General features: G+C 42.0%; 1 protein-coding gene across 2 annotated transcripts; it reads left to right on the top strand.

Annotated features, from left to right (window-relative positions):
* Nucleotides 1–6,501: 6,501 nt before the first annotated feature.
* selenok (selenoprotein K) lies at nt 6,502–19,494 on the top strand. 2 transcript variants are annotated; one of them, XM_052094103.1, is made up of 4 exons: nt 6,502–6,559; nt 15,849–15,939; nt 16,030–16,107; nt 19,398–19,494. In XM_052094103.1, the coding sequence occupies exons 1-4, from the start codon at nt 6,541–6,543 to the stop codon at nt 19,492–19,494; spliced, it is 285 nt and encodes a 94-aa protein (XP_051950063.1). In that variant the 5' UTR covers nt 6,502–6,540. The 2 variants fall into 2 exon arrangements, with proteins under 2 accessions (XP_051950063.1, XP_051950064.1); XM_052094104.1 differs by having other exon boundaries at nt 19,398–19,485.
* Nucleotides 19,495–20,933: the final 1,439 nt, after the last annotated feature.

Below are 20,933 nucleotides of genomic sequence, written 5' to 3'. Positions count from 1 at the left end.
ACGGCCCAGCTCCGCCTCCACCGCCAAAGCATCGCACATCACACATCTCTTCACTTTCATACAGGACCCATCCGCACAAACTCCCTCCAATACATTTCTAAAATTCGGCCAATCAGTACCCAAGATTAGCGGATGTGTGAGGCGGGAACTAACCGCTGCCTCCACACTATGTTTTTCTCCCCGGAATTTGATCGCCAAAGTCACCATGGGATACTTGTGAACACACCTCACCCTCAACCGTTTAGCTGAGCCCAAAGCCCCGGGTTGAACCAAGCGTTGGTGGATGGTGGTCTGGTTACAGCCGGTATCCAACAATGCTTGGTATGTACCCCCCTGGATCCTTACCGGAATATGGTACGCTCCAGCCCGATCGGGGGCAGCCTGCGGGACATCGGAGATCCGCACCACCATCCCCACTTCCATCAGCGAACACTGATCCTGGAGCCGTTGGGTCTCCGCACCTCCAGCAGGCTGGCCCAGGCGCCACGGCCGCACCCGTGCTGGCGGGCGCCCCCACCTGAGGAGGAGAGCGGCTGAAGGACGCTGAAGGGGTAGGCGGGTTCTCCCACGGCCGGGAAGTTGGTCTCACGAATCCTCCACGCCTGCGCGGGGCAGGAACGGGCCCTGGGGAGAGAGCAGAGCGAGAGGGAAGAGGGGAGGGGGAAAAAACAGGGGAAGACACAGGGGGAGGGGAGAGAGAGAGAGAGGGCTCAGCCCTTGGAATCGCCGCCATGTGGTCCTCCGCGAGTCGAACGGCTTCCTCCAGCGACGCCGGGCGGTGGCACTGGACCCACTCCGCCGTTCTCCTGGGCAAGCATTGGACAAACTGCTCCAGTACCACCTGGTCGACAAGTCCCTCGACGTCGCGGTCCCCCGCAAGCAGCCACCTCCGACAGGCGTCCCGGAGCCGTTGGGCAAACGCGAACGGGCAGTCGGACTTCTCCAGCTTCAAACCCCTGAAGAGTTGCCGATTTTCTTCCGGGCTCCGACCAACCCGTTGCATGATGGCCGTCCTCAAATCCGTATAAGCCAGGAGGTTTGTTGCCGGCAGTTTTTGGGCCGCGAGTTGAGCTTCCCTGGACAAGAGAGGGACTAGGCGGGCTGCCCACTGGTCTTGCGGCCAACCCCAAATTTCCGCCGTGCGTTTGAACAGATCGAGGAATTCCTCTGGATCATCTGCCGACCCATCTTCTGTAACGTGGGCGGGGGCAGCGTGGCGCGGGTGTCCGGGGTTGCGGCTGCAGCTGAAGCGGCCCCCTGGCTGAAGAGGCTCCGGATTGCGAGTCGGTCCTCTGCTTGAGCCCGCATGATCTCGAAGAATCGACGATCCTGGTCCTGCCGGAGCTCAAGCAGGGATTGTTGGTGGCTCTGATGGAGTGTAGCGAGGGACTGGAGGACTTCCGCCAGCTGGGAGGACTCTACGGGGCGACCCTTCTCCATTCTTGGACGATTTCTCCAATTTTCCTTTGTCCCGTGTTTCGGCACCAGTGTAACACAGCTCCCAAAGGATGACATGGGGAACAGCTTCTTGCTGAAGGTAAGGATCTTTAATTAACAGTTTTTATCACACACACACAATTGTACAGCACACTTTCTCTGTAATTGCTGGTCTGGGTGTAGGCACTCTCTCTCTCGAGGCTCTGTGGCTGCTGCTCTTTTATGCCGCTCTCCCCATGCTTACTGTAATTAGACACAGGTGTTAGACATAATTTAGCTCAGGTGTAAGCGCCCTTACCGCTTTTCTCTCCCGGACGGGCGCTTGACCACGCCCCCACTGCCACAAGGATCTAACAAACAAGTTGTGGCTTTTGATGTTTCGCTAAGTTTTGTTAGCTCTTCATGACCTATGATAGCGAAGGAATGAGGTTGCACATGAGGAAAATTATTAGACACTGTTTTCTGAGGTGCTATGAGAGATGATTGCATAATTCCAATTTTATTTCTGATTATTTCAATTTTATCTGTAAAGAAATTCATGAAGTCATTACTCTTGAGCTGTGACGTAATATCTGGTTCGGTTGAGGCTTTATTCCTAACCAATTTAGCCACAGTACTGAATAAACATCTAGGATTGTTGTGGTTATTTTCTATGAGTTTACTAAAATATGCTGACTGGCAGCTTTGAGTGCGTGTTTGTAGCTACAGACACTATCCTTCCATGCACGCTGAAATACTTCTAATTTTGTATTTTTCCACATGCGCTCCATTTTCCGAGCTGCTCTCTTGAGAGCATGAGTGTGATCATTGTACCATGGTGCAGGGCTTATTTCTTTAATTTTCTTTAATCGAAGTGGGGCGACAACATCAAGAGTATTAGTTAAGCTATCTTTAGTGGTCAAAAGAATAGTTCTTCCTGAACGTCAGCGTGGTGTAGATTGAGTAACATTAGCTGATTGCAGTATACAAGAGACGAGGTAATGATCCGAGATGTCATCTCTCTGCTGCAGAATTTCTATATTATCAACATCAACTCCATATGACAGAATTAAATCTAGCGTATGATTATGGCGATGAGTTGGTCCTGTTACATTTTGTCTGACTCCAAGAGAGTTGAGAATATCGATAAATGCTAATCCCAATGTATCATTTTCATTATCTATGTGAATGTTGAAGTCACCAACAATTAAGGCTCTATCTACAGTAACTACAAGATCTGATAAAAAATTAGCAAATTCACTAAGGAAATCAGAATAAGTCCCGGGTGATCTATACACTGTAGCAAGGGTAAAGGACGACAGAGATTTTTTATTTATATTTGTATTTGACGGTGTCACATTAAGCATTATTATTTCAAAAGACTTACATTTATATCCTGTCCTCTGTGTAACACCAAAAACTTCACTGTAAATTGTAGCAACACCTCCTCCTCGACCCTTCAGATGAGGCTCATGTTTATAACAATAACCTGGGGGAGTAGATTCATTTAAACTAATATATTAATCCGGTTTAAGCCAGGTTTCAGTCAAACAGAGCGCATCCAATCTATGATCTGTAATCATTTCATTGACAATTAGTGCTTTGGTAGAAAACAAATGTAACACAAATGATGTATTTAAATGAACCATGTGAAAAAATTACAGTTAATTAATAACTTTTTCATCATGGTGGGAAATCACAGTATTATGAACATTTGAGCAGCCTACTATATTCTTCCTCTGAACTTTGATCTTGGAAGTTCTTTTCAACAATGTTTTGTATTTTCAAAAGACAGTTCCCCTTCTGTCGCTCTCTCCACGTTGTGTCGGAGAAGCGACACTAGGGGTCTCTCCTGAGCACCGAATATACCTCTGATCTATGAAAAAAAGCCAATGAGAAGTTGGCAGCTAGTATTTGCATACCCCGCCCCCGGACATACGGGTACAAAGGCGAGGCAAATACTAGAGTTCATTCAGAAAATTTCTTCGGAGCCGATGGTCGTGTATGCAGTCTGCTGCGAGTTACATACACACCAAGTTCCCGTGTATTCCTCTGACGATCTGCATGCTGTTGGATTTGACGCCGCATAACAGCGGCTTTCTCCTTTCCTGTGCACGGCTGTGCATTGTTGCCCCTGGGCGCTTCGACAGCGCAGATAAAACTCGAAAGAGTTTTCTTAAAAGAGTGATTTTATTTAAAAGAGTTATTTCCTCTAAGAGAGCAAACACAGCGAGCGTTGAACATCCTTTTCAGGACGCGTCTTTATAAAGATGTCGTTCCGCCGCTGTGCAGTTCCTGGATGCGGTAGAGTGCTCTCCGCTTCAGATGACCACAGGCATTGTCTCGTGTGTCTGGGTAGCGATCACACCGAGGCTGCGTTTGTGGATGGCTCATGTTCTCACTGCGAGAACATGACCATGACAACGTTGCGGTCGCGGCTCGTTTTCTACCGAGAACGAGCCACTCCAGCCGCCCCTCGCATTGCTCCTTCTTCCCACGGGATTGAGGATGGTGCGAGTGGCGGTGGAAGCGATCTGGGGATGGCAGCGGGTGCGGCTCCGTCGAGTACCAGAGACCCGCGGACCACCCGGCACGCTCGTTGACTCCCGTCCGTGCTCAAGGCAACAGCAGCTCGCCTCACAGCCAGCCTGCCTATCCTCTAGAGCTCGAAGCTGATGAGCTCGCCGCTGCATTGGAGAGCGCGGAGTCTGACGCGGATGACTCCCCTGGGCTGCCGCCTTCGGGCCAGCACCCCCAGGCTGAGGCTGACGCTCAGATGTCTGACGTGCTTTCCCGGGCCGCCGCCAGTGTGGGCTTGGACTGGAACCCTCCGTCCTCCCCACAGCCATCGCAGTTGGATGACTGGTTCCTGGGGTCTGGGCGCCGCTCACGGCCACGGGGACGCAGAAGATCTAGCTGGCCTACCACTTACTGTCGTAGACACGATCAACCAAGCCAGAGCCCCTTCCACCAGGCAGCTCTACGACCTGAAGTGGTGCTTGTTCGCAAATTGGTGTTCTTCCCGGGCTGAAGACCCATAGAAGTGCGCAGTTAGGTCAGTGCTCCTATTCCTGCCGGAGAGGTTGGAGGGGAGGCTGTCCCCATCCACCTTGAAGGTGTATGTTGCGGCTATCGCGGCCCACCACGACGCATTAGATGGCAAGTCCCCTGACGACTTAATCATCAAGTTCCTAAGAGGCCCTCTCTCTTAAGACTGCCCTGCTGATCACGCTCGCCTCCATCAAGAGGGCCGGGGACCTGCAAGCGTTCTCTGTCAGAGACCGCAAGTAGAGCTTTAGACACTCTGAGCAGCTCTTTGTATGCTTTGGGGACAGCGGAAAGGAAACGATGTCTCCAAACAGAGGCTTTCCCACTGGGTAGTAGATACCATTTCATTGGCTTATCACACTCAGGCCGTGCCCGTGCCCCCCCTGCGGGTCCGAGCTCACTCGACAAGGAGTGTTGCGTCCTCATGGGCACTGGCCAGGGGTACCTCCCTGGCAGACATTTGTAGAGCAGTGGGTTGGGCGACACCCAACACCTTTACGAGATACTACAATCTCAGGGTTGAGTCAGTTTAATCCTGTGTTTTCTCAGGTCCGAGCCAGTAGAACTCGGTAACACACTGATGGGCTGGCCGGGTGAATCGCTTGCATTTAGCGCCCTTTCCCTCGCTTGAGGTAAAACTGTGCATCTTTTTTCCCAGGAGATTCCACTCAACTCGAATCCCTGGTCGATTCCTCCCTAGCCCTCATGGGTCCGCAGTTCGGCGGAGGAACTTGCCGACCCATTCCACTGCGGGTACTCAAATCTACCCTGTACTGGAATAGGTGCTCCACAGGGTGAGGACTCCTACGCAGACTCCCCCTGTGGGTATTTTCTGCGATACGGTCCCCTTTCGAGCGGACCCGCGTTTTCCTCAGGCAGTTTCGGCTGTCCTCCAGTCGCCGTGTTGAAGCAACTCCCCCTCGCTGAGGCTGGATCTACCACCGCGCCACTTCCACGTGTCGCCTAAAAACACATGTGATGTATTCACCACCTTACCTCCCCAGCTGGGTAGGGGTGGTCTCCGCAGGGTCTTTTCCCCCTGAAAGAATAGTAAATTGGGTAAGACCCCCTTCCCTCAGTGTGTGTAAGGGCCCTGGCTGTCTATTGCTCTATGTGAGAAACATAGAGAGAAAAGAGGCCCAGCCAGGCTTGGCCCGTTCCCAGGTTGGCAAGCGTCGCCTTGTTTCCCTGTCAGGGTAACCAAAAGGATTCCGACGACTTTTGTGGGGCATTGGGGAAGGGTACGTGTAGTCTGATACAGCTGGTCGTCTGGCACGTAAAAAACACCTGCCCGCTCCTGTGTCAGACCACGTACACGGCTCAGCGCTTGGCATAATTTAAATTGGACCCCTAGTGTCGCTTCTCTGACACAACGTGGAGAGAGCGACAGAAGCGGAACGTCTAGGTTACGAAACTAAAATAGTTTTAGTTTTTATGCACACTTTTTAGGCTTTACACTAATGCTTGACCTGAAACAAAATGAGTAAAAAATAATAAATAACTATAAATGTCATAGAAGTGGTGTACCAGAAACAGGGGGAAATTGTTTTGTGTGTGTGTGTGTGTGTGTGTGTGTGTGTGTGTGTGTGTGTGTGTGTGTGTGTGTGTGTGTGTGTGTGTGTGTAAAACAATAAACCATTAAAGTAAAACAATATCTATTTAATATTAAGGTTAGTTTATAGAAAGTTACATTTTAAAGTGGGTTTCTTGACTATTTAAAAGATTTGTTGTTTTATTATTTATTTATTTTTACTGAAAAGTCATGGGACATTTTTGTCACCATATTTTGATACTGACCTGTTAACCATATTACATATTATAATATAATAGTCTACCTATATACTATTGTCATTATTTAAAAATATAATAATTTAAATGTGTTAAAAACAATTGTTGTGCTTTCATGCTATAAAATAAAATAGTAAATTTAATTTGTGATGTTTTTAACCATTTATTTATGTAATGTACCTTTGTACCCATAGACATTATGTCTACGTTTGTACCTTTCAACTTCAGGAACATTGCGCAGTACCGGAAGTGAAGCTCACCATCCGGGTTTTATCCACAACAGTGAAAATGGTGTATGTATCGAATGGTAAGTGCTACAAACAAACTCTTGTTTCGAAAAAAAAAATGGGTTAACTGTGTAAATATTTGTTTTGGAAATGCGTACAATCCTGTTTATGTTGAATATTTCGAATTGACTGGCTAAAATGTGACAGCGTTATTGCGTTTGTTTTACGTCAGCTAAGTGCGAATACATCCATTATCAGTGGTTTGTATTTAATTTTGCTTAGATTACAGATTTTAATTGTTACATGTTATATTTATTTGAACTAACAAACATGTTAACATTTGTCTTGTCAATGTTATAGCGATGAAATCCGGATGAAGTATTACAGATCCTACTATGGTAAATGCGCTGGTCATGAATAGTAATTTAAGGTGACGTGACGTTTTTATTTAAATCTTCCTGTATCCTCTCTAAGTAATAGTCATGAAGCCGTTTGTTCATTCGCCGGTCTAATTTGCAACCTTACCAATAAATAACTTAAGCATATGTTGTGAACGTGACATTGCGTTACTCATCATGATCATGATGATAATTAATATGTTTCATTTTCGCTTCGGCGCTCTGAAGCAGAGAGTGTGTCGCAATCAGCTCCATAGTTTCCATATGGAGACCTCTATCTTACATTCTTTCTTTTAATACCCCGTTGTATATAGTTTTACTATGTGATTTCCACTCTTTTTCTTTCTGCTTTTCTAACATTTGTTATGTGAAATGTTGTGATAAGTAAAGGCTTGACATAATTTTCTGGAATTTTCCAACCTGCTGAAAGGCACTGATAACCTAGTGTATTTAAACTTCTGACCCACTGGAATTGTGATCTAGTCAATTAAATGTGAAACAATCTTTGTTAACAATTTCTCATGTCATGCACAAAGCTGATATCCTAAACTACTCGCCAGAACTATAGTTTGCTAATATGAAACCTGTGGAGTGGTTAAAATAGTGAGTTTTAATTACTTAAATCCCAGTGTATGTAAACTTCTGACTTCATCTCGCGCTCTCTCTCTCTAGATTAATTACACAAAGTGAAATATTTCAAGCCCTTTTTTGTAATCTTGATGATTATGGCTTGCAGCTCATGTAAATCAATAATCAAGCATCTCAAAATATTAGAATAAAGAATTTATAATACAGAAACGTCGACCTTGTGAAAAGTATGTTAACTTATGCACTCAATACTTGGTCAGGGCTCCTTTTGCACAAATTACTGCAAATAATTATTGCTCAGTGTTCCAAAGTCCTTTTTTCAGATGAAAGTAAATTTTTGCATTTCATTTGGAAATCATGGTCCCAGAGTCTGGAGGAACCGTGGAGAGGCACAGAATCCAAGTTGCTTGAAGTCCAATGTGAAGTTTGCAGTCAGTGATGATATGGCGTGCCATGTCATTTGCTGTTGTTGGTCCACTGTGTTTTCTCGAGTTGAGAGTCAATGTAGCCATCTATCAGGAGATTTTAGAGCACTTCATGCTTCCATCTGCTGACAAGCTTTATGGAGATGCTGAGTTCCTTTTCCATCAGGACTTGGTACCTGCCCACAGTGCCCAAGCTATCATTAACTGGTTTGCTGACCATGGTATTACTGTGCTTGATTGGCCAGCCAACTCGCCTGACCTGAGAAAAATGAGACACCAGACCCAACAATATTAGCTGCTGTCAAAGCAACCTGGGCTTCCATAACACCTCAGCAGTGCCACAGGGTGATTGCCTCACAATCGTGAACTTTTCCACGGTATTCTAATTTTTTGAGATGCACCTTTATATACTGAATACATATTAGTGCCGCCAGTCGATTTAAAATTATTAATCGCATAGTTTTTTGTAGTTAAAATACAGATTTTGAAAACGATGAAATTTTAGACTATACAGTATATACTTTTCTTATCAAAATGTTTATTTTCATTTTAGGAAGAAAAAAATCCAATATGTAGCAATATAATGCTTTATTAACATTTTACAAACAAAGCCTTCCACAATATAAATGTAGAAATGCATTAAAATGGCACCAATTGAAGTAACCTCAAATGTTTCCCAAAGTCTACTGTAAGTAGGAGTTTGACTAATTGAAAGAACTAGTTCCCACATAAGTTGCATATTCATTGCAATGGACATTAAATCTGTTAAACTCTCATCATCCACATGGTTAATCTGAAAGTGCGCATTCGCTTTGTGTGGTTTATTTCAACATCTCTGCGCCTTGTTTAATAGTTTTGGGTCTGGTTTTAATTCTGGATCATCTGCTATAATAACGACATGCTATTTACATTCTGTTTGTTTTTATTAGGCAATAAGTGAAAAGGTGATGACAACATGTATGTATGTTACTTGGGTGCGATCATTTTCGATTATTACATAAGGAAGCATACAGAATGTGGGAAATAGCACACCGTTACTTGCAGCACAGCACATTTTTATTTAAAACAAGCCCAATCACAACCTAACACAGTGCTCAGATCTTGAAAAAAATTTCACTGAGTGACTCGAGATGGCTAAAAACACTAGTTTGTGAGTGAAACGAATGTGCTTGTTGTATTTTACGAGTTAAAAGGACTCAGTCCTTGGTCATAGTGAAGCAAAAGTGTGTCCACTAGAGCAACATTGACGCTTAACAGGATGTGTAAATATCTTGGTCTTGCAGATATTTGGCAACTTTATATATTAGGGACTAGTGTTGTCAAAAATACCGGTACCAAGTCGGTACTCAAACAACAAATTATTTACGATACCAGAATGCAGAGGTGGGAACTTTCGAACATTCACAACAAGCAAAAGATTGCAGCAAGCAAATTAGCTGCTGCTGCAGAGTCTCAACTGAATCTAAGGGGGAGAGATTGAAACTCCACCCGGCTGAAAGAGACTCTGCCTCGGGGAACTCATCCCTCGAGCACACACGCTTAATGCTGCTAGATTAGAACGCGACTGCTCTTGACTTTAATCATAATATGATATATCTAAATATATGTCCATATGCATTTCTTATCATGAAGAAAAATGGCAAAATGCAGCTTTATTAATAGGAGAGCACTTTGCACATTAGTTTGGAAATTGTTTTTTATTCATTCTATTGTATGCTTGTTTATTTAGGTTTTGTTTTTTAGTACTTGGTAAAAACTTAAATTAAAACAGGGCTTGAATTTCGGTGCGGGAATGCGGGGATTGCGCATAATTTAAGCCATTCCCTCAGGGTTAGCTTTTGTAGTGCGAGAAATTCCCGCACAAATATATTTGCTTCATCTCAGAGCAAATGATTAAAAAATTAATTCACAGATGCGAGAAAAAAGATGTCAAACTGTATTTTATTTTCGAATTTAATACCTCAATCAGCGCTGGACCAGCATTCTCTTCCGCTGAGCCCTGGCTGTTACAGACAGATCATGTTTCACGCTGTCAATGCAGTGGTCTGCGTTGCGCTGATCTTATCCACACTATCGAGTGTAGGTGCAGCATTCTAACATTTTGAGTCATAATGAGCTGTTTGTGAAGAAATTATCCGCTTCCAAATAATGTCATTTTAATCACGCAGTTGAAACATTAAAAACCATTTTGCTTTTTATGGTGTGCGAGTGATAGAGCGCGGCAGCAACGAACCAACTGATCAGCTTACAGCGTAACAACATTGAATTCTCGGCTGAACAGCTGATCATGATAGCTGTACAGGGCGCCTTATTATTCATCTCCATAAATATATCTAGTAGTAAAGCAAGGGCTAGAAATCAATTAATCTTTTGCTGATGCTTCCTTGTCATCATGGAGAGCGCAGTTCATGGTTGCATAGCAACGACAGACGCCACGGGAGAGCATGCGCATGTGGTCTGAGGTCTTAATGTCAATTTGAAGAAGAGCATGGTGTATTTTGTATAAAGTTTTTTTGTTGTTGTTGTTATTAACTGTTTTGAGAACTGGAAATGCACAATTCATGCATACAAATCTGTATATATTAATAAATGAAGATGATGAAATTAGCAATGCATCAAAAGTTACCCCCATAATCTTTAGACCCCCCCCCATGTGACCCATGTAAGGGGGGAATTCCCCCCCGGTTTAAAAAACGAAATTCAGGCCCTGTTAAAAGTTGCAAAAGTTGAAGCAAATCTTATATAAGTGTTCAAAAATACTTTAGGCATACATTGTTCAGTTTTGTTATAATTAAAAAAAATAATTTATTTAAATTAAAGTGTTGCTCAATGGCATATTTTTGTTCTTAAAAGAGTGTTGTTCAGAAACCTGTTTTTGTGTTTTGCTTTGGTACCGAGTATCGAGTACCGTGAAATTTCACTGGTATTGGTACCGACTACTGAAATTTTGGTACCGTGTCAACACTATTAGGGACTATAAAAAAAAATGCATCAGTCCATAACATTTTTCTAGAATATATATATATATATATATATATTATTTTAATATCTAATCCCTCATTTCATCTGTTGTGGATTGCTCAATTGGTAACATCTTAGTCTGAGATCACACCCTGGTGAGTTTAGAAATGTTGCCACATACAGAGGGGTTCAGAGGTATATCCAGAGAGTCTGAATGGACCATTTTTCTATTTTCATTAAAGTGAGAGACTAGGCTGCAAACTAGTAATTGTTTTGTCTTTCATCCTTGTCAGAGATGATGAAACCTGAATAACTTCACAAAATTAGAACAGAAATCTATTTGTTTTTTTATTAAAGGCTTGGAACATGCTGATTAATAAAACAAGATTTAGAAAGAAAAAACGTTATGGTCTAAAGGCGCTCTGGAAACTCACTCATGTTTACTCACATATGGGGAAAAGAGGAAGAGGGTGCGAACCGGGACAGGGCATCACTGAAGTGTGTTTCAGTGCTAGAGAAAAATATTCAAGAATACAGGGCAGAAAGTTCAGATATGATGTAATCTGTTATTGTTGTTGTTTTGTCGCACTGATCACTAGAGACGATGAGATAGACTCAATCTGGGGTCCGGGTCCAGAACGCGGTGACCTGCATAGCGTGGGCAATAGCAACTTCATACAGTCTACACAAAGCCACTCCCAACGCTCCGTGATGCTGACAATTTTACAATCCACCTCGCGAGCTTGATGCTCTGCTTCCATTGGAAGGAATTAAAAGCGCTTGCTCACATTCGCTCAGTACCCGCCAGTAGAAACATACCATAAGAAAGCCAAACTGGTAGCGTTTTTAGCAACACACATGTCTAGATGTAGAACACAGGCTAAATATCGAAAATTACTCATAAGCTTATCGTCGATGTCATGGAGTTTTTTTTTATTGCGATAAATATTGATATTGTTTTATCGCCCAGCCCTATTTTGTCACAGAAGGTGGAGTTTTTGTTATTCAGGGCAAAACAGTCATACTTTGAGTCAGGGGACAAAGCAGGGAAGCTTTTGTCTAGAAATATAAAGCAGAAAGAGTCTTTTACTACCATTTACCTCAGCCATTGATATTAATAATGCTTTTAAAGAATTCTATCTTGATCTTTATAGTACCACGCCTTCGTCTACTGATGAAGATATTAGACCATTTGTGGAACCATTAGAACTCCCTAAACTGACAACTGAGCAAAAATCTTTCTTGATTCTGAGAATACCTTGGAGGAGCTTGATCAGGTAATTAAGGTCTTACCTACAGGCAAGGCTCTGGGGCCAGATGCTGAATTTTATTTATCCTATAGAACTGGCTCCAATTTTGTTACAAGTTTATATGGAAGCATTAAAGAATGGAAAGTTTCCCCCAACCATGACACCAGCTCAGATCATTCTGATTCTTAAAAAGGACAAAGATCCAAGCAAGTGTAAAAGTTACTGTCCAATTTCCCCGATCCAGCTAGATGTAAAAATTTTGTAAAATAATTTGGCTCACCGATTTCTCAGATAAAGTTATGACATCTCTTATACATATAGATCAGGTGTGGTTTATTGGAGTCTGTAGCTCTTCTGATAATATTAGGTGTTTCATCAATATCATCAGGGCTCTACAGTGCGAGTATTTCACTCGCATTTGCCCCTAAAAATAGATATGTGCGAACTGGAAAAATTATTTACAAGCACAGTGTGCAATTTAAAGATTACAAACGTAATTTGTCTCAAAATGTTCCCATGGCTAGAGTTCGAAAACAACGTCATGTTCTGCAAATATTGTAGAGGGCAGAAATAGGTGGACAACTTGTCCTTCGTGTCAGGAAACCCGCATCTGAAATAGTGATGTGTCATTTGCGAATGAGTCGGCTCTTGTAGGTGAACGTTGGGAGCCGGCTCACATATCAGAATCTATTTATACAAATATAAAAAAAAAAATTAAGATATGAATAATCAAAAGATTTAAAAATAACAAAAAAAAACAAATAAAATAATAAAGGCCTAAATGCTCAAGCGCACACATTAGTTCTGACTGTCTGCTCAGACTAAAAGCCTCACCTGTTGTTCCTGTCAATCAGACACGCAGTGTCAACCAATGAACCAAAGATGCGTGAGGGAGGGCGGAGCCAACTTATGTTGTTCAGATTGTATTTGAATGGTTACATTTATATGCACTTTGTTTATATACATTGAAAAGTTATACAAAAAATGCACACGTGAAATAACATCCTTATTCTATTATTGCATTCTATTATCAGTAGGCTACATGCATACTACGCAGTTTGCGTAGGGCATCAACTCCCTAGGGGGGCACCATCTTACCCCAGGATGGCACCAGAAAGTCCACCGGCTGCCTTACTCGTTCGCTATACGTTATTCAAGGACCCGAAAGCAGTTGCGGAACACAGACGATCGCTTCACGCTCTTATCACGCGTAGGGCATCAATTTGGCCAGCGGTGGCCCTGTCTATTATGCTGTTCAGATTGTATTCGTTTTGAATGGTTAGATTTATATGCACTTTGTTTATATACAATAAGTTATGCTTTAAATGCAAATGATTAATAGTATTATTTTTTTAACAAATCAATGCATTTTTAAATAAATTATGGTTAAGGTAGAGTGTAATTACCTTTAATAATTTAATTAGAATTGTTTAACACCAATTATGAAAAGAGCCGGAATGCCCATTGCTAATCTGAAAAGAGATAGTGTAGCAAAACATCTCACGGCGGCATATCCAGTGCTCTGGATGAGACCGGAGAAACCATCAAGCTCTGTGTCAGCAGCCTTGAGGAGGCAAGTGCTGCAGTCTGAGGAGGAGAAGAAGAGGAAGCAGCTGAAAATAAAGATAAACATTGCATACTTCATTGTGAAAGAAGAAGAACCTTTTGTCAAATTTGGGCCGCTTATCAGACTCCACCACAAAAACTGAGTTTACATGAATCCCACATACGACAATGTGCAGAGATGATCGGTCAAATTGCTGACATAATGAGAGATCGCTGGCTGACCTCTTAAGTATGCCAGACGGTCAACATACAAAAGCAGCTGGACAACTGATATCCTTTGATTTTAGTAGGCATGGGTTCAATGTGTGATTTGGGAGGTATGTGCTGTTCCACAGATGTGTGTCCCTTAGTACACGCACACACACTCATACATGCAGTATAAATATGTATGTAATAAATTGTTTGTTAATAAACTCTGTAACTCTTAATTTTCACTGTGCTCCTAAATTTCTTTGTATGCTCCTAATTTTTTTCATTTAGGAGTGCATGTACTCCTTGGGAAAAAAGTTAGCGTAGAGCCCTGATCATGTGGTTAGTAGCGAATGACCAGTCTCCAGTCGCTGCCATCTCACTTGAAGGCGTTTGATATGGTAGAATGGGATCATCTTTTTAAGATTTTTTAAATGTATGGGTCCGGGAATACATTTATTGGTTGGATTAAGTTACTTTATAAACACCCTGTAGCAGCAGTACAAAAAAATTGACTATTTTCAGATAATTTTACTCTGAATAGGAGCAGGGTTCCCCACTTTCCACATTATTGTTTCGTCTTGCCTTGGAACCATTAGCAGTCAGAAAGGAGGATGATTTTTCCAGGGGTGATGGCGGGAGGTATGGTCATAAGCTTTTGCTTTGTAGAAGATATTTTATTATTTGTCTCTGCATCTACTAGATCTATGAGTTAATAATACAGAATTATTAATTTATTTTCCGAGTTCTCGGGATACAAAGTCAATTGGGCTAAATCTGAAGCTTTGGCTCTGTCAGCGTACTGTCCTGTAGCGGCCTTCCAGTGGCACAAACAGGGCATTAAGTATTTGGGCATTTTATTCCTGGCAAATTTGTCTGGTTTTGTTAGTTAATTTTGACCCTTTTAATAAAAAGATTTGAGGAAGGTTGATTGGGAAGGTTAATGTTATTAAAATGAATTGCATTCCAAAATTCAACTACCTGCTACAGTAACTCCCTATAGATGTCCCCCTCTCTTATTTCAAACAATTTGACAACATAGCGAAGACCTTCATTTGGAATGTAAATGTCCCAGACTGTATTTCAACAAATTACATGGGCTGATGGACAAAGGTGGGTTAGGCCTACCCTAAAAAAAGATTTAGTTTTATTATTAGGCGTTTGGTCTCAGACATTTGGCTCATTGGTCGCTTCCACCTGAGAGAGCCCCTCACTGGGTTTGAATTTAAAAGGAAGTTCTTGCCCTTATTTCACCATTGCAAAGCCTTTCTATCAAACTTATCAGAGAAGTTAAGTTACACCCCGTTATCTCACATTTGCTCGGTATGGACAAAAGTGTCCAGAGTGTTTAATTCAGACATTTATTTAAATGTTGCCTCAAGCATATGGCTGAACCCTTAATTATGTATTAATAGGTCCCTTTTCTGCTGGTCAGAGTGGATTGTGGGTGGTTACTACACTCTGTGACCTATATGAGAGTGGGATGTTGAGGTCTTTTGAAAATTTGGTTAAACTTTTTGGGATTCCTAGATCTCAGTTCTATAGGTATTTACATCTGCGCCACCTGCCCTGTATTGTTTTTGGGAGTAGCACACACCCCCTAAAGTGACAGATTCTCTGGGATAGGTGATCTGGTACTGCTTTTGGAAATGGTCATGAGGCATCAGTGTATTACTCCCTGCTTATTCAGAGTCTGGGGATGGAGCTTTAACTTCTATCAAGAGATTATGGGAGAAAGATTTAAACATGGTATTGGAGGAGGGAGTGTGGGCTAGGATTCAAAAAAATGTCAAGTCTGCACCTTGAGATGCAAGGGTGCACCTTATGCAATTTTAAGATTTGACATGGATTCTGTTGGATCCCTCTAGATTGTATAGACTTGGTCTTAAAGACGCACCCACCTGCTGGCGATGCCAATCAGAAGATGGAGACATGAAACTTTGTTTTGTATAATAAAGTAAGTTATATATAAAATGTTATGGTACTTTTCAGGTCAGGTTCTGGACAGCAGGACCCAGTCGCCATGGAGATTTTCTTTCCTTAGTGACCTCTTCTGGGGTGCAGTCGAGTTTATTGGGTTGTTGTAAGTTTATTTGTTCTCTTTAAAAGTTATATTCATAATTTGTTTAATGTGTGCATATTGTTAAAAATGATCTGTATTATGTGTCACCAGCTTCCAGACTCTTTTTCAGCCAGATCTGTCTAAAGATGGACACAACAGTGCATCAAGTCGCTTCAGTGATGGCAGAGGGTACGTCTGTCAATCCATACATGTACACATTTAATTGCCGTACACATGATCTCATAGATGGAGCTTTTTATGCATCCCAGTGATCAGTGCTCAAAGTGGGCCAGTACACAGTACCGGCAATGATGTGCAATGCTTTTCACAGTACCGGGAATAATTCTTGCATACCAGTTAGGGATGCTCCGATCGATCCCTAAATGGTATGAAAGAATAATCCGATCATGTCCTATGACCCGATCGGTAATTTGGCCGATTGTGTAAACAGATCACTCATGATCCAAAATAGGCATGGCTCCTTTAAGGCTTGAGCAGCACTGTCATGGCATCACAGAGTGTGGGGAATACTGGTATTGTGTTGTAGAATAAACATGATTCAGCAGTTAAGATGCAGTGGTATGGCAGATATGAAAAGCTTATGTACTGTGATGTTCATGTGCCGTTTACATGCAACAAGCCAAAGAGAAAACAGCGCAAGCTGTGAGACTGTCCTTATTATCGTTCATGGCAGCAGCTTTTCAGTATCTCCCTATTAAATGGTATTAACAATAGTAGCACCTGTAGAGTCCAAAAACATGCGCTCTTTCTCCGCTTTACTTTCATGTGTGTTCCCCTCAAAGTTCAAGAAGCAACTAGTAAAAATTACTATTAATACCCTAAACTATTACTACAATCATCCAACTAAATGAAAAGGCAAGGAAGGAATTTATAAATATAATAATCATTTATACAATATTAAGATACCGTAATATAGTGTATTAAATACATTGCAAAAATAAAATAAGGAATAATAATAATAATTATATGAAATAGTGACAACAATCAATAACCAAAAATGTCACCATTAAGTTTAATTGTACCTTTGGGCTATCAGTTTCACTATTATTTTATCTTAATGTAGAGAATATATTGTTAGCCTGTACTTGACTTAAAGTCTTTTTATAAAAAGCTTTTTTAACAAGCCTTTTAAACTGTTTTTGTCAGCAAAATCTAGGCAAAGTGATATTACTACGAAGAGGAAAATCCATTTAAAAGTGATTGTGCAGAAAGCCTGCCTACCACTTCACCATTTCTGGAAAGGAAGTTGGCAACAGCCATCTGCGCCCCAGGTCTGTGGACCACCTTGAATTTAAAGGGCTGGGGTGCCAGATACCACCGGGTGATCCACGCGTTGGTATCCTTCATGCGGTGGAGCCATTGGAGTGGGGTGTGATCCGAGCAGAGGGTGAAGGCCTGCCCCAGCAGGTAGTACTGGAGAGTGAGGACCGCCCACTTGATGACCAGACACTTCTCCTCCATGGTGCTGTACTTTTTCTCCCTTAAGGAGAGCTTACGGCTAATGTACAGCACCTGGCGCTCCTCCTCCCCCTCCACCTGCGAGAGTACGACCCCCCAGTCCTCTGTCTGAAGCCTCCGTCTGCAGTACAAAAGGGAGCGAGAAATTGGGTGCATGCAAAAGAGCCCCTCCACCCGCAAAGTGCGGCTTTAACCTGCGTGAACGCCTGTTGGCACTGCTCCATCCACTGGACCGGGTCTGGAGCCCCCTTTTTAGTGAGATCAGTCAGTGGACTGGTGACGTCCGAATAATTGGGAACAAACCTCCTGTAATAGCCAGCCAGCCTCAGGAACTGTCTCACCCCCTTTTTGGTCTTGGGACTCTTTTGTCAATTTGGTGATGTACCTGCCTGTGGCCCAAGTGGAACCCCAGATACCAAACCTCCACACGCCCAATCGTGCACTTCTTGGGGTTTGCTGTGAGCCCTGGCCCGCCACAGCGATCTCAGATGCTGCATGTAAGCGGCGTAAGCTTTATGCAGTCTGAGGATTCGATCCATGATACGCTGAAACGTAGCTGGGACCCCAAACAAACCCAACGGAAGTGTCACAAATTGCCACAATCCAAACTGCATGGAGAAGGCTGTTTTTCCGTGGGAAATTGGTGTCAAGGGGATCTGCCAATAACCCTTTGTCAAATCGAGCAACTCATCAACGTGGGGCATCGGGTGTAGATTTTCTATAGTCACACAGAACTGTACAGACCCGTTGCTCATAGGAACTAAAACAATCGAACTAGACAAATCGTGTGGGATTCCTCCATTACCCCCATATCAAGTATCGCATTCCAATTCTTCCCGTACTCTTTTCTTTATGTGCTCGGGCAAGTAATAGGGATGGCTACGTACCACCACTCCCGGTTCGGTCTCAATGTGGTGCTGGATGAGGTTCGTACGACCCGGTAGAGGGGAGAACATGTCTGCAAATTCTTGTTGCAACTCTGCAAGCCCTGCGAGCTGATACGGTGAGAGGTGGTCTCCGCAAGTGTTATAATTTAATATAATTAGGTTTTGTGTTTACCTCCGGGTAGAGCTCCGGCCTCTTCGGAATTACCATAGCCAACGTCACAGACCGCACCCCCCACGTCATCATGACGTGGAGTTGACTAAGACGGCTCCACCTCCCCTGCCAGAGCATCACACATCTCGTCACATTTATGCAGGACACATCCGCGTATATTCCCTTTAATACATTTCTAAATTCCCCAAAGTCAGCGGTTGGGTGAGGAGGGAACTAACTGCGGCCTCCACTTTATTTTTTGTTCCCCGAAATTTTATTGACCGGGTCACCACAGGGTATTTGTGAATATATCCTATATTTGTGATGCTTGATGATGCACCTGCTGCACAACTCTCATAAACTGGTTCTGTTTTCTATCTCCTCTCAGTATGTCGGTGTTGCTCTGACAAGAATATTTAAACTGTAATCTTCAGCATATACTCTACTTTAGTAGTAATTTTTGTTTGTAGGTTGTAGTATAGCTAACTACATTGAATTTATGTTAAGATTTTTTATTTTTTTTAGATATACTGTATAGTAATCGAATGATGATATTGAAATCAATAATATTATCTGATAGTTATATATTTAATCAGGGTGACATTTCCTTAAGAAAATTAACCGTGTTTTTACTACAGAAATCATTGCTTAACCATGATATTTGTATTAAAACCATAGTAACCACAAAATTAACCATGGATAAAACAGTTATGGCTACTACAGTATTACTGTAGTAAAACCATAGTAATTGTTTCAAGATCATGGTTTTCACCAAAAAAAAAAAAAGCAGTCACACAAGGAGAGACTTCTTCTCGACTTATAACAAACAATACTAGTAACCTGCATGGAAATTAATGAGATTGATGTGTTCACTAAAACGATTTGTTCAAAAAAAGTTGTTCATGACCACTAGTGATCCTCAGCACTGATTTATTTGTGTTTATTTTGTAATACTGTTGCAGTCCTCCTGGTTTTCCTGGCCGCAGACGGATGGGCAGAATAAACCACGGTGCAGGTCCCACACCTCCTCCTATGGGTGGAGGGGGATGAGGACGGTGAGTAAGACTGAATAACCCATAGAACAAACTTACAAATACATGCATCGAGAATAGCATTTATTTTGATCCATCTGTCATGCACAGGTAAACGCCTGCACACTGATGCAGGCATAGAGGGGTGTGACGTGCTGCTCACAAAAGCTGCCTAATGCTCCAGCGTGCACAGTCCAGCATACTCCTCTTCTCATGGCTGCTGCTGCCTTCACAGCAGGTTCATGATGCTGCGCTGGGAATTCCTTTTCCAAGGGGCCAGAGTGGCTGATTACAGCAGCCAAACCACAACCGCCGTTACAGAAACACACACACACACAGAAACATACATCTTGTTATATAATATTATGAAATGTATGGTTGTGTAGCAGACTCTGTATGTATAATTTGCTTCAATAAAGTAAATGATGTTGACCGTTTAGATCACGTAAATGATCATTTGTTTCCTATCCAGCCAAGCAGTTTTATAATCATTAAAAGAAAACAAACTACATGAAAGCATTTGTGTTTAATTCTCTTGACTGTCCACTAAGTGGAGGAAGTATGCTTGGAGTGATTTGTGACTGGCAGCCTTGAAAAGCATACAAATTGCCCACTCTGACTGAGCACAAGATGTAATTCTTAAAGGAAATACAGTAATGTTAAGAAGATGGGAATAATGACAAATTCAAATAGGTCACTTAGGATTTAATGGGAGTTATACAAAATAAAAAACGCCCTACAGGGTTATGTACACATTGTTGGATGATGAAAAGAGTACATTTGTATTATTCTTTTTTTTACATTTCATGGCTTAATTGAGCTCATGTCATTTATTTTGGTCATTCCTACAATTTGGCTGTGAAAAAAAAGCAACACTTTTATTAGTATCTTCATGTTTCATTAAAAGGACATGTTAAAGATTTTATCATTCATACCAGTCATGCTAAATGACTTTAAAAATTCTGATTTAATGGGCAGGTTCAGGGTGGAAAATTGGCTACAACATTGTCTGTTAATGATAACATAGTTATACATTTGCTTACATTTTCCCTGTATCTTTACCACATATAACTAACATCACAAATTACAGAAAATGTTTTATGTTCAAGATGATTTTTTAACTCTGGGGACATGAGTAAATGACGCTAGTCAGTAGTGCAATAATTTTAAATTATTTGGGCCCACAGCAGTGTTTAACATTATAAATGTCTTTATTTTTTTTCCAATCCTATTATAACTGTAATCGGGTGAACTCCAACGTTATAAATTCCACAACATAGTGGGTAGTATTGGGGATTTAAAGGAACCAAATTAAAAACTGAAACTATCATGCATTGCTTCAAAACTACTAAAATGAAAAAGATTAAAATATCATAAAATATTTTCAGTTTTAGTTTTTTAAACTTCGACTTGTGCATGTTACAAAACCGTTTTTGTTTCTTTTAACGTTTCCATTTGTTGCATCAC

Source organism: Xyrauchen texanus, chromosome 27, assembly GCF_025860055.1.
Source record: "Xyrauchen texanus isolate HMW12.3.18 chromosome 27, RBS_HiC_50CHRs, whole genome shotgun sequence".
Lineage (NCBI taxonomy): Eukaryota > Metazoa > Chordata > Actinopteri > Cypriniformes > Catostomidae > Xyrauchen > Xyrauchen texanus.
Note: the sequence above shows the minus strand (reverse complement) of the source record. Positions and strands in the feature narration are given on the sequence as shown.